At 42.2% G+C, this 14560-nt stretch overlaps 1 protein-coding gene across 1 annotated transcript in view; it reads right to left on the minus strand.

The window, feature by feature from the left end:
* The window catches only part of CNTNAP5 (contactin associated protein family member 5), an 819371-nt gene that overhangs the window by 340573 nt on the left and 464238 nt on the right, over positions 1–14560 (minus strand). The window contains exon 10 of the mRNA XM_064586403.1: positions 11928–12099. Within this exon, the coding sequence (XP_064442473.1) occupies positions 11928–12099 (172 nt within the window). The remainder of the gene's footprint in view (positions 1–11927; positions 12100–14560) is intronic.

A 14560-nucleotide genomic window follows, 5' to 3' on the forward strand; every position in this document is an offset into this window, starting at 1 on the left:
TGGCTTTCTTGCTCTTGAGCTTCCTGCAGGAGGAGATTATATGTATTCTGGAACACAGCAGATGTTTAGTAAATGCATATAGATGGAATGAAGCATTAATACAGGAGGTGAAGGAAATAGGAAGGAAAAGGGAGGAGAGGTCAGGGAAGACCTCAAAAAGCAAGAAGGGGGATGTGGATGCTTGCGTTTAATGCCTTGCTCCATCCAGTGAGAGGGCATGTGACATGCATGTGCAGAATCTGAATTTCGCCACAGCTAGACTTGTAATAAAATATATATTTTGGGAAGCAGGAGAGAGGTACGAGGCAAATTGCCACTAAGAGAATAGTTCTCTGCTATTTTATTTCCCTATCTCAAAAGTGGCTCTACATTTAGGATAATTCTATCAAGAGAAGTTGTGTTATGAATTCACTATGATGTGGAGAATGAAGTGGTTGCAAATGGGAAATTTAATGCAGCCAGGAGCTCATCTGTAGGGCCTCTTCTCATGGGTCCCCATATGACCATGCAAAATGTGGATTCTAGGAAAAGACATCATGGCATCATAGCTTTTGGAACTGTGAGGATTCGCCCTGCTCTTTATCAATGCTTGCCTCCCCTCTTCTTCTCAGGTGTCTCAGATGTTGAAGAATTATTTAATATCACTGGAAACAATAGTAATTTGTATTACCCTCCTTACTATTTGCTCAAGTGCCTGCCAACCACATGTTCTCATCCCCTCCTCCAGTGTGTGGATCTTCTCCCAAGAACCCCAGAGTTACAGCTTAGCATGAGTAAGCATGGTAATTGGAATGACCTTTAAAATGCATATGCCTCCTGTCACATTCAGATTCTTGGGCTTTACCAAAGTGCCAGCTGAAATATCATTCCCACCTTTATACTGGTGTTTATTTTGGATGGGAAGACATGGACTTTTTTTGTTTTTTTTTTTTCTATTTTGCTAAGCATAGGGGCAGCCTATATTATATTAGAAATGTGCTACTAGAATAGTAGCCATGGCAGCCAGGACCACCTATGTGGGGGCTGGGATGAATTAAGGGGATGTTAATAATTCCCAGCACACTAATGTTTGGGGAAAATTTAGGGAATTTGTTTTCAGTTAAAAACCCAGTTAAGAAGTTTTTTCCCATGAAAGAAAGCAGAATTTTTCACTACTTATTACCTAGTCCCCGCAGCAAACAGTGATTTCAGCAGAGGACACACAGGCAGGACACTGAGATCAGAATCACCAGCCAGAGCTTTGTATGAGGCATTAGAAAGGGCAAATCTCTGAGAAAAGTCACTGATCCAGATTGGTTCTGTTTGTGGATTCTGAGGACAATGACACCCATTTCTCCCTTTCCTGACACAGGGTCCCCACCCACTTAAAAACCAGCTTCCCTCTCAGTCTCTCCTAGCACTCTGTGTATTTGCTTCATATCAATCCTCATATTTGGGAGCACATATGATTATGTCCAAGATTATTTGGCCAATCGGTGTCTCTCCACGGAGCTTTCTGAAGTCAGGGGTAATCTACTCTGTTTAGCACATAAGTACAACCTCAGCTCCTATCCAGCCCCTGGTCCAGCAGAGATGTTCCAAATAAAATATTTGAATGAATGAATGGATTTTGTATGAATGACTCACAATAGTAACCTACAGACTCCTGATCCAAGGACACCAGGAGACCACAGCAGGAGAAAAACCAGCAACTGTCTGTCGTGTACACCCTTGGATCTCTGGCGGGGGGAAATGTGCCTGGCACAAGTGAGTCCTCTGAAAAGATTTGCTGAATAAATGTGTGGGTCCCACAGGAAGATTAGTAGAGCATGGATGGTCTCTCAGCAAGCAGGAACAAGATGTGCACCAGGACTCTCTGGATAGAGTCATATTTTGTGTACTGTGTGTGTAAATGCTTGTGCAAGTTTGTGCTGAAATGCTGAAGCTGATGCATCCAATTCTCATTCCAGAGTGGGAGGTTCTGGCATTCTCAACAAAATGATCTGGTCAAATCTATAAACCTTGAGCTACTTAGCACCATCTGGGATTATATAATATTGAAAGCAGGCATAGCCCCTTACCTAATTATTATAGTGAAAATTATGCTTTTCAGTATGGATAAAAGCAGGTAGCAAGATGATAATGACATTTTTGTCATAATAAAGTTAATGGTGTTCTGGACACATGAGGTATTGCATAAGGGCAGAGACTATAAAGTTTGATATATTCATATTCTCTTGCATAACTATCTGCTTCAGGTGTGTAATGCTTCCCTTTGCATTTTCCAAGTGTTGAGATAATCTCCTGCTCCGTCCACAGTATATCCCAATGTTAGGAGAGAAAGACCCTAGTAAATCATGTTGAAGCGATCTGTTGAAGATGAAGATAAACCTGGAGGGAAGATTTCAAATATGTAACTTGAACCAAGTGAAAACATTAATCACTTGTCCAAAAAATAAAATAGGTTATGTAGGTAAATTATTCAGAAAAGTGCCATCTTTTTCTGCCTGTATATGGGTTTTCTAAAATCTGGCCTGCTGAGATACATACAGACCCATCCATTTCTGTCTCTCTTGCTTTTAACTTTAAGAACTTTTATCTTCCTTCTCTCTGTCAATCCTCACCACAACTCCAAGAGGGAGGCAGTAATAATATCGCATTGCTCTCATTTATCCCCCTAGAGTGATAAAGAGCCTCTGTTGTCCCATTTGACCATGGAGGAAGCTGAGATAGGAAGAGGTTCAGTGACTGGTTGTGTCCAAAGTTAGGCTCAAGGTAAAGAGCAGGGGCTTCACCACCTTGAAAGCCTGAGTTTGATTCTGTTGTGAGGTAAATTCTTGAATTTATGTGAAGGTGGATTTTCCTCATCTGCTAACCAGGAAAGCCAACGTTCCATTTTGTTATGGTTACAGCAATGGCCTATCATCACACCGACCATACACGTTACACAGGCAGGAGTGGGGCCAGACCCAGCCTTCAGAAGTCCAGGTCACAGTAAAACCCCAGAGGCCAGATTCCAGTTCCGGGAATTTCCTGTGAGATACCTTAATGCAAGATAAAAATAGCAGAGAACTGATTTTAAATTTAGGTTTTGCTGCAGAAACAGGTGAGCACATTTTATCACAGGTCAGATTGCTTTTTCCCCAACTAAAAACATATTAAGCTCCTTTTCTCTTCCAACTGTGCCCATAAACAGTGCTTACAACGAGCCACCGATTAATGCTTTTATAGTAGGGAAAAATAGTGTTAAAGGTGACAAGAGCTCTGTCTCAGTGGCCCCATGAGTGGACATCAGTGTAAATGAGGAAAAAACTGAATGTGGCATGGGCCACATGAAAGGCACACTCTTTAGAGAACAGGGGAAACAGATGGGAGGCCTTCCTCAGAGTGTTGGGTGAGGCTTAGTGATGTAACGATTGTGAAGGGGGGAGAAAGAAAAATATCTTTCTTCTTATTAATTTAGAAATGTTTTCTGCACAGTTAAATATAAGCACTGCCTGCCAGAAGTGACTTGAGAATCTAAAATAGCCTTTTTTCCCCATGTTTTGATACAGATCAAAAGTTTGCCTTGGTTTCTATGTCATCTAAAACATCTGAATTTCTTAGCCAGTATGTCTCAGGAGAGATGTTCCAAGTACCCCCTGATTTGGAAAGACATTTTCTTACTGCCATCTGAAGGCGCACACCTCACCTTAACCTCATAACTATAGCTCTCAGAATGAATCCTTCATCTTTGGAAGCACTTATGAGCATTCACCCAGATCATTGTCCTGGCTTTGTTTCTTGCATCAGTATTTCAGTTTACTGGTTAGTGAGGGAAGAATCAGTCTCACCACTTTCTGATGGGACAGAATGAAGTGCCACCTTTGGCTTTGTTGGCACTCTGTGGTTTCCATGAATCAAAGGCATCCTGATGCCCTTTCACATGCACAGGTAGATAAGTACCATTTCATCAAGATAATGATCCACTTTTTCTTGTAAAAACAAGGGATGAGAGAGATGACATTGGTAACAAAACACAGATGTACTCGTTGATGGTCACTTATTCAAATCAAAGCCAAGTTCCATATTCCTTCAAACTCCGTCTTTCCCCTGACTTTCAAAGAAGTCTAACATAGGTGGTGGGGAGAGTAAGCCTCATTTAATAAGAGGATGAGTAAATCACTATTTTCTAGATCAAAGGCGCTTATAACAAGTCCACTCAAAATCTACCTCCTCAAGACAATCATTCCGAGTTAGTTCTGAGGCTCCTCCATTCCCTAACCAGTCCAAAGATATAAAGGTGGAGGCTTTAAGCTCTCTGAGCATCCGTGTGTTTGTCACAAGGTTGTGACAGTGAGCTGCTAGGATGATAACCCTTCAGGCATCTGCAGAGAGGCCATCCGTCATGGCCCATATTCCTTCTCTTCCTGCAGTAATACAACCAGCTTCATGACTAAGACACAAGGCGAAAGCACATCATTTTCTACTTTGCAATCGTGCTGAAGAATGTAGGATGCCTCCTAACTACAAAGTTAGAAGTGGTTGAGTGCAAGGACAGGTCAAACCTCTTCAACAAGACTCCTTGGTTTGTAGCCAGGCTCTGCTACGTACTTGCTGTGTGCCCTTGGACAAGTTACGTAGTGCCACTCTGTCTCAATCTCTTTCTGTACAATGGAATTAATAATATTACCCACCTCATAGGGTTGTCATGAGAATATCATACACACACACACACACACACACACACACACACAATATCCTGGCACGCAGTAAGCATTTTTTAAGGATTAACTATTAATATGGCCTGTTATTCAGATTTTAATCTGTTCTGTTTGCTTCAGGTTCCCTATGGCTTTGACTTTAAGTTCTCTTTTACCCATTGATGCCAGTTTTTCCCATGCAGGCAAACACCTAGCACCTCACCCATTCTCAGTCCCAGCATCATGCACTCCATCCCACCTGAAACAGCCTTGACTGACCTTCCTAAACCCAGCCCATGCATCAACTTCTTGAAATCTTATTTCCTCGGGCGCCTGGGTGGCTCAGTTGATTAAGCGACTGCCTTCGGCTCAGGTCATGATCCTGGAGTCCCGGGATCGAGTCCCACATCGGGCTCCCTGCTCGGCAGGGAGTCTGCTTCTCCCTCTGACCCTCCTCCCTCTCATGCTCTCTGTCTCTCATTCTCTCTGTCTCAAATAAATAAATAAAATCTTAAAAAAAAAAAAGAAATCTTATTTCCTCAGTGATAGTCCCTTGATTTGCTCTGAATACCTGGGCACATCTCTCCTCTTTCTCTGGCCTTTTGGAAATAGGCCCTCCACCTGTCCACGGATTAAAGTATTAGCAAAATCTGGAGTTGAGTCCTGGCTCCAACGAATACCAAAAATGTGACCTCAGGCAGCTTACTGAACCTTCTAAGCAGGGGTGGTTTTATCCTTAAACTAACAATAATAGAGCAACCCCATTATTCTCAAATCTGAATGTGCATCAGAATCACTGGGCGAGGGCTTATTAAAACTCAGGTTGCTCCCCTTTCCCCAGTTTCTGACCCAGAAGGTATGGGTTGGGACCCGAGAATATGTATATCTAACAAGTTGCCAGATGCTGGTCTGGGAGCTGCATTTTGAGAACCACTCTGTGGATTGCAGGACTGCAGAAAGAATTAAATGAAATTATATTTAGAGAATGTTTGCTTAGTAACTATTACATAAACTATAACCTTTCCTTTTCCTCCATGAAATCAACTAAAATGATAAATAAAAACAGCAGAAGTGCTCTTGTTTTGATGTTGGCTCCATCCCATGAGTTAAAGGAGAACACCATATTGTAGCATTTCTCACTTTAGAGTTAGAAGCTCAGATTGTGTGGGCATTGGCCTTACAATGGCTTTTCTGGCACCCAATGGAAAGACTTTCAATTTTAGACAAGAACTAAAACATATGCATTACCATGCAATGTAATCTTTTTATATAGCCTACTGTTTTTAACAGACTCCCACACACAGAGTGGGTTTTTAGCATAAGTCTGTTTATGGAAGGTCATCCAAAATAATGCTTCTCCACCCTCAGTGTTTACAGCACTCCAAACTCTGAACCAAGAAGGTAAGAATCTTGACCGGAGAGTTTAGCAGATGCTTTTCTTAAATGAATGTGTGTTGGGGGAATAGGAAGTGGTTATGGAGTGAGAAGCTACATTTCATAACTTAATCTGGCTGCAAGACATTTTACAGCAGAGTTTCACATGTGATTTACTCATTGGAACAAGCAAATTGTTTCATTTTTAAAAGGGTCAAAGCAAAAAATTCTCCATAGGATACAATAGCAAAGACCCAGCTTCCATATCTGGCTTTGCCATGCTCAACTTAGACTTCTATTACCTTCTATGCAAAACCAGAGCTGGATGATCTTTGAAGATGGTTCCTCAATACCATCACTCTGTGAGGAATGGAGGCAGGAAATGGGACACATGACCACAGAGACCCCTTGCCAGGCACCAGGAGACCAAAGGAAATCAGTCTCTATCAATCTTTACAAAGGTTTGGAGCAATATGTTTTGGTGGGTGGAGTCACTCTCATTAGAATGGCACCAGCAGCACCCACAGGGTGTGAGGCTTGGGTAGAGGGAGAAAGATCGGAGCTATAACCTTGAGGAGGGCCAGCAAGTCAACCGTCCCCCAGATAACACAAAGACAAGTTATGTTTGTTGGCAGCTGCAGCCATTCTAAGACCCACACTCCCTCCACACCAAAATTTCCCTTCACTCAGGCACCCCTGAGATCCGACTGTTTTCATTTATACTCCCAAAAGTTTTGTTTGTAATGGGGAGGAGGGGAGAAGCTGGGTGACAAAAACCAGGGAAGTCTGGAGGGAGATGGAATTCAATTGTGCCCACCCCCCAACAGTGTCCCATGGACTGATTTCAACACCTCTTTGGAGATGGACATTGAGACAGCATTGCTGGAACTTTTCAGAGACCCTGTGAGATTCTGATCAGAAGGGCAGCTGCTTGGGGGTCCAGTGGGGGCAGAAGCCATCCCTCTCTCCCACACTTACACCACTTTTGTACAGAATCTATACAATTCCTTGACCTCCAGGATCAGAGGTTTTAGTGGAGTAGAACTCAAAGTCTGCTCCCATGATCAGCCCACCAGCACCCCGGAATTTGTTAGAAATGCAAATCCCCTGGCCCACCACAGTAAAATCAGAAACTCTAGGGGTAGGGCCCAGTAATTTGGCTTTTAAGAAGTCCTCCTGGCCATTCTGATGTAAACATGCTGGAATTTGTCTGCAAAATTTAATGAGACACTTACTTCCAGGTTTATGTAAATTCAGGGTCCACAGGTGTATGAACCAGGAAATAAGGACTGCCTTAAAGTCTGTGCCTGGCATATCAATCACATACTTTCTTTATCTTACCCAGGCCCCGAGAACCAATGCTTTCCTTATCCTATCCAGGCCCTGAGAACCAAAGACTGCAACCCTGGCACCCAAATTGATGGGCATTTTCCTAATGGGTGGTTGTTGGTGGCCCAGAGGAACAGCTTCTCTGAACAAGTGGAAATCAAAGTGCAAAGGCACTGACTTGAGGGCACATATGAGGTATATCTATGGGGATCCACCCCAGAAGCTATAGGGATCACTTGGCCATGGTGGGCTGGAGGAATTTCAGAGGGAGACCTGAGCCTTCTCCTTTCCCCATGGAATCTAGAGAGCTAGCAAACCTTTGGCTATGGGAATTAACATGGAGAACATGTACTGAGTAGCTACTGCTTGCTAGACATGCAGCTGAGCACCTGATTTCTCACACTGTCTCATTTAACTCTCATTGCAAAGGTAGGTTTTATGATCTTAGTTTTGCAAAAGAAGAAACAGAAACAAAAAGGTTAAATAATATGTATCATATCTCAAACTGATAAGTAGTAGACTGGGAATTAAACACATTCTATCACCTCTCAAATTTGCTGCCACCTGCACTGAGATTAATGAATTCTCCTAGGTGTGACTTCCACCTGCCCCCACCTCAGACAGTGGCCCTGTTTGCTCCTCTAAGTTTGGCTTCACACCTTGGATCCAGTCTCCCAATCAAATCTGTAGACAACATTGGGTGTTACGCTTCTCCTACCCTGGACTTTGGACTCAGCAAGACTGGGCATGGCTCCTCTAACTGACTTTGTAGATCTTTCGACAAAAATCCTGGGGAGAGGAACTTCCTGACCTGGACCACCAGGACTTACTTCACTCAGACCCCGCCTGACCCTGCATACCACTTTGAGTGTCCCCCTTCTAAATGAAATCTCATAGGGTACCTAATGTTTACAAAGAATTTAATATACTGATTATCCCTGAAAAACTTTTCTGTGGTTAGACAGAAGATGGGGTTGCTTGTGTAGGAGCCACAGACACATAATGCCTGCCATTTCCAGGTCAGTGCCTTTTGGGTGGAAGTATAAGGGAGAGAACCTGACGGTGTTCAACTCTGAGCCACAACTTTAATCCTGTGACCGTGGAAAAAATGACACATGTCTCCAGGTCTTAGTTTACCCTCTTTAAAAAAAAATTGAGACACTGATAGCGATGTACTACAGGATTTCTGCTGCTCTTACCACCTCTTACACTACCTAAGTATATACATAAGACTGCCCAACTCATTTAGTCAATACCTATCTATGGGTTTGAGTACCTGAGGGTATGATAAAGCTGTTCATGGAATGAAGCATTTATTGAGGGTGACTTTGTTCTATGTAGTTTAGAATATCATGTCTTGCCAAGAGGGTTGCAAGAGATAAGTGCAGGGGTCTAGGGTGTAGAAAATGTGAGGTTGAAGATTCAGCCCACAGAGGAGGGATACTACATGAACATCATATTTTAGAGGTTTAGAAAGACTATTGAAAGTGTGTGGGATCTGCTAGGAATGCTCTGTCTTGTGCCAAATGTGATTCCTAAAAGGGTGCTCTACCTCTTTCTCCTAACTCACCCTTGGACAGGCACTGGGCAGTTCTACAGATGGAGCCTCCTAAAGCCAGCCCTCTTTGCTGCCCAACTGGGGGCCAGGCCAATTTCTCCACTTCCTTTCTTCCCTGAGACCAGAAGACTTGGTAATTTGCCCATCATTGAAATACAAATTGTTAGTTTAGATTCCTTAATTCCTGAGAAGGGATCCTACCAGCTGTTACCAGCATTGTCTCATGGCTGGTTTGTGAATTTGTTCAGGATGGGCAGCAGAAGCACCATCTCAAAGGCAACCTGCTTAAGGGACCCCCACTAGAGGAAGCTTTCAAATTTTGGAACGTCTGCGCCTCTTCTGTGAATACTACCTTGGTTTTCCCACAGTGACTGGTACTGAGAGCCTTAAAAGACACTAAGAGGGCAGGGTTCCTCTGGCCAGCCAGGTCAGCTCGCTCTGAGGGAGACAGAGGGGTGGGACAGGTAACCACAGAGAGGCCAGTAAGGAGGCTTGGGTCTCTATAGCCTAAGAGGAAGGGGCAGAGAATTGAGTCTGGGAGAGAAGAGACTCTTAGGTCAGATGAAAGGCTGTTCTTCTTGGACTTCCCAGATGGAGCACAGTTAAGAAAAAAACACAGCCAGGAGAAAACACACACACACACACACACACAGCCAGGCTTCTCCACCCCAACCTCTTCCACCACACACCACCCTATCCCCAAGTGGCAAGCTCCCTCTAGACAAAGACTTTGCATTTGCCCTTAAATCAACTTCAATTGGCCAACACATTAAAAATAAAACACACAACTTAGAACCCACCTGCTTTTCTAACTCCTGCCCCTCTCCAACAAATGTTAAATACAAGTTCAAGAAACAATTAATCAAGCAAAGCCTTTTACCACAGTATCCACTTCTGTTAGAGGCGCTGTCTGGTAAATCAAGAAAAACGTACCATTTACTCACTAAACTAAACACAATCCCTTATTATACAATTAACCAAAACACAATTGTATGTAATACAATTATACGGACTACAATTACACAAAAGTAATGATGCAGTATAGATGGCAATGACTTTCATGTAATCGAAAATAATGAGAGCATCCTTGATTAGAAATTAAGGTATCATAAGAGATCCCTATTGATAAATGTTCCCTCTATTGAACTCCACTTTGCAAAAGGCTCTGCTGGCTGATGAAGTTGGATGCTTCCCCCTCGTTGTTAATAAAGACTATAGGGGTGGCAACCATTCTGTGTAGTATCTTTTATTCTGAAGTCTCTAAGCTAGCACATTCTAATGAAGCACACATTTTATTACCCACTTTTCCAGCTGGTCAAATAGAAAAAAAAAATAAAGTAGAAGAGCCAAGAAGTCTGTGTGATTTGTTGAGGATCCCATGTGTAGTGGTATTAACAGAAAAACATGCACATAAAGCTCCATCAAATTATATTGGTCATTCCGAGCATCGGAGGGGACTACAACCTGCAGAGCTGATTTCTGTGCTGCTCAGGAGAGGCACCTGCTACTTCTCATCATTGCTCCCCTGGACAGGGGCAGTTACCTTCCCAGCTCTGGGCTGGTTCTCTTTTAATCCGTCCTTCTTACTTTTTCCTGAGTACTCTTTCTAGGAAGCACGTCTTATACCTTCCTTCCTGATTCTCACCTAGCACATGAGGCCGCATCCCACAGGCACACAAATTTCTTCATAGTTGCTACTGGACCCCATCTCTAACCATATTCACACCACATACTCCACAACATTGACCTTCCATCTCCACTGAGCTATATTTTATTGACTCTAAGACAGTCTTCATTGTAAGACATACCATTATTTTATATGCCACTAAGAAAGAAATGTTGCTGATTGAACAATGATACATCAATTATAAAATTCATCCCAATATTAGAGATTTTAAAATGAAAAACCAGCATCTTGAATTGATGAAATACTTGCCAGCCATGATTTCTCTTATTTCTCTGCCATTTCTGACACTGCATGCAGAGAACTTATCCAGAGAACAAGTTCTGCTTGTTCTTTAAGATCCAGCTCAGCACCACTTCCTAAAAACCTTCTTGACCTCACTCTCCCTAGGGCCAGACTGAGTTATGGCTGCCCTATGTCCCACAAATAAGGGTGTACTTCTTGGGCATTCATTGCACTTTATCATAACAGCTAATTTAATCCCTGATGAGACATGAGCAGAGACCCTGTATCACCAGCACATAGGCAAGTACTTAACACATATTATTCACCCATTTAATAAATGGTATTTTGACAGGGATGAGCAAAATTGTGAGAATGGAGGAAGTAAGTGCTAGAGATAAAACATGGAGAGCATGATAAACCTGGCTGGAAATTCAGAATCAGTCCTCTTTAACTTTCAGCAGCATGTCTTTGAACCTAGAAACTTTATAAGAAGAGTTGGAGCCCAGAAGAAATAAAGAGAGAAACCGAGCTTCTGCTAGATTTGTGAGTTGCAGAGCATAAGTGCTGATTCTCTCTGTCTGTGGCCTCTTCTCTTCTGGGCCAAAGAAGCAGTGGGTTAGGGGTAGCAACAACAAAGTTCAGCCGCCCCAGGAGTCACTGCACTCTGGTGCCATCTGAACCTCTGTTTTAGACCCTGAGAGCCTGACACTCATTTGCCCCCATTAGAAAGGATGCTCACTGCAGTAGAGAATAAAATGGTTTAAGAGAGAAGTAATCCTTCCCTCCTTTATGCTTTACTCTTAACTTCAAAGTAATCAAATGTTGTTTATGCATAAAATTTTAATCCTGTCACAAATTTGTATTTTGATTTAATTTGCATATCCCATTTACTGCAAGTCAACATGAAGAGAGACTCAACTAATTTAAACCATTTTTCTCTGGGCCTGAAATCCTTTCAGAAATATTTTCCATTAGGCAACTCAATTATGTCTAATATGGCTAATGTCAGTGGATTAGAATTTTGCTTAAAGAAACTCATATTTAGAACAGTGAGAATGGGAAGGGGGTGGGAGAACAGAGAAGAGACAATAATTACCTGTCTTTGATGCTACACAGATCAATGTGTAAATCACTAAAATTCCCCAGGGAACCTTGCTGAACTGAAATGAGGTCCTTGGGCTGGTTATCAATAAAGATGAGCCTCATGCAGCCTTGGAAAGCCTTAATGGGATTTAAACATTGGGAATCGGTGAGATTGTCAGGGCACCCTGTGGGACAGAGAAAAAAAAAAATGAAGAAGAATACTGAAATGATCAGTCATTTCTTTGGTGACCTATTGATGGAGGACCTGGAGGTCTAATTATTTTGGGGCTTTTTCATTCACAGCAGTGCACGCATTTTTGTTGTAAATCCTAGCATTCTCAGAGAAGGGATGGAGTTGGTACAAAATGGGGCATACTCAATCACTGTACAGAACAGAAAAAAAATGTGTTAAAGGGAATATCAATACTATAACATTTATCTCATTCCTCTTTCTTTTCACCTATTGGTAAGCTATCCACCATTCTGTTGTGTGGTATACTTCACTCATCCCAAGGAGGCAACATATTATAATTACTTGGGAATTTTGGTTCTGTCTCAAAACACGCTTTAAATGCACAATTCAATTCTGAGTTACACTTTCAAAGGAAATTATGCTTTGGGTAAGGATGGTGGCAAAGTAATTGTCTGGTTAATTGTTAGCATTAATAGGCTTAGTTCCTGAGAAAGGTACACAAAGGAACATAACTGGAATTTTGAAGAGTTGCACAAAGCAAATCCTGGCACCAAAGGAACTAAGGGTTTAAATGCACATAGTTATAGGGCTGTAATAGCACACACGAAAGGTTAACACCATACCTTTTTAAGGAGCTTTCTTAAAAAAAAAAAAAAACTGCATTGCATACTGATTTAGCATAGCTTGCAACCAGGACATACCTGCTTCTCATTAAGACAGGTACAGAGCAACGTAGGTATATGAGTGCTTGTGCTCTTTATAAACTCCATCCCGATGGTTTTAATAGGTTCAGAGCATATGGGAATGCAAGCTTGAAAATATGGCAATAACCTATAAATAATTGGGAATTATTTCAGCCATTTCTAATAGACAGTCACTGCTGGGCTGAAGCCCAGCAGCTGGTTAATAGCTCACAGGCACACTATAAAACGAAGAGAGATGCTACACGTTCTAATTGAAGCTGTAGAGAGAATTTATGTAAGTTGACTATTATTACTCAAACTCATTTTTCACCTCCCTTAAGTTTACAGTCGACGTGTGGGGCACTTCTTTAAATACTGTTTAAATCACAGATAAATCTTCACTTTATAAACCCAGTGCCCCCTAAACTTGGGGAAGGCAGACATTTCCCCTTTGAGGCATTTTGGATGCCATCATTATTGAACATCGTTTTCCCCAGAAATAAGTACAATAATGCTTCTCTCTCTTTGTTGGTGAAACATTTCATGTGGTGCAAAAATCATGCCGTCTGTGAAATGTACCTTTGGGGTCCCCGAGAACCTTCTTCTGCAGACTTTATGCTACATTCGCTAGCATCCCTTTGCTGTCCCAACCTAGTGGGTTGTGGAGAACACAGACTTGGAGGTGTATCCTGGTCCTAATATTTATACAAGTGACTTCATCTCAGCAAACACCAGGCTTATTATCTGTGAAATGGGGCTAAGATTGCCTACCTTACAAAGTTACCCCATGAATTAAATGAGGTAAGATCCCCAAACCATTTAGAGCGAATGGAAGTTCTCCCTTCTTGGAGGAATCCACTGTCCTTGCATACAAGGGGAAGATTTAGAATGAAGGACAGAGGCCCTTCCTGGGGCCTTAAAATCAAAACACAAAAATACTGCTCTACGCTGCATCTCTTCCAGGATGCCCCGAAATGTATGCTAAATCTGCACCAAGACCATTTTGTATTTCAAAGCCTAACCACATGCCATGACATGAGAGAAGTGATTTGTAAATTCTATTTGACAGACTGCACTTTATAATTTTATCTGATACTTCCCTTCAGTTTCTTAATGGAAAAAGAATTAGCAACCTGAGAACAGGTCTAGTCCATTCCCATATTTATAAAAGTCGAAGCCCAGTTTGTCCATCCCTTGCCCTGTTGGAAGCACTGGACTATACACTTAAACTCTGACCTTATTGAAGTTTTCCAGCTCTTTGGCTCTGCTTCCCCATGTCCGAGATAAGGAAGTTCAGGGACCATCAGTGTCTTGCTCAAGGTCAGTGATGGAGTGTACTCTCAGAGACTATTTCTCTAATACCAACAGGTGACTAGGAAATTAGATACTAATATTTTAATGAAAGAAATGCCTTGAAAAAACTAAATACAAATGCACATCATCCATAAAAATATAGTGAATTCCTAATCATATATTTTTCATCCTTTCCAGTTTGCCCCATGTTTTCGTCATTAGGAAGGTCCCTAGGATTCACCTGGCAATGGAGAGAGCTGGATCTGAGTTGTCTGCCCCACTTGGAGCTACAAGTTAATGGGCCTTCTAGACCCTCCCCATGTTTAGAGGCCCACTCCCCTGACATGGCCTACAGGGATGTCGGGAAGGAAGAAACAGATAGGGGATTCAGACAGTAAAGTGGCAAAGGAATAGCCTAGAAGCGGAGCGTGCTGGTTGTGCCTTCCCACCTGGATTTTTCCTTTTGCACGTACTGCT

Source organism: Mirounga angustirostris, unplaced genomic scaffold, assembly GCF_029215605.1.
Source record: "Mirounga angustirostris isolate CCGP_5_RB_7025 unplaced genomic scaffold, mMirAng1.0.hap1 SCAF_3, whole genome shotgun sequence".
Taxonomy (NCBI): Eukaryota; Metazoa; Chordata; class Mammalia; order Carnivora; family Phocidae; genus Mirounga; species Mirounga angustirostris.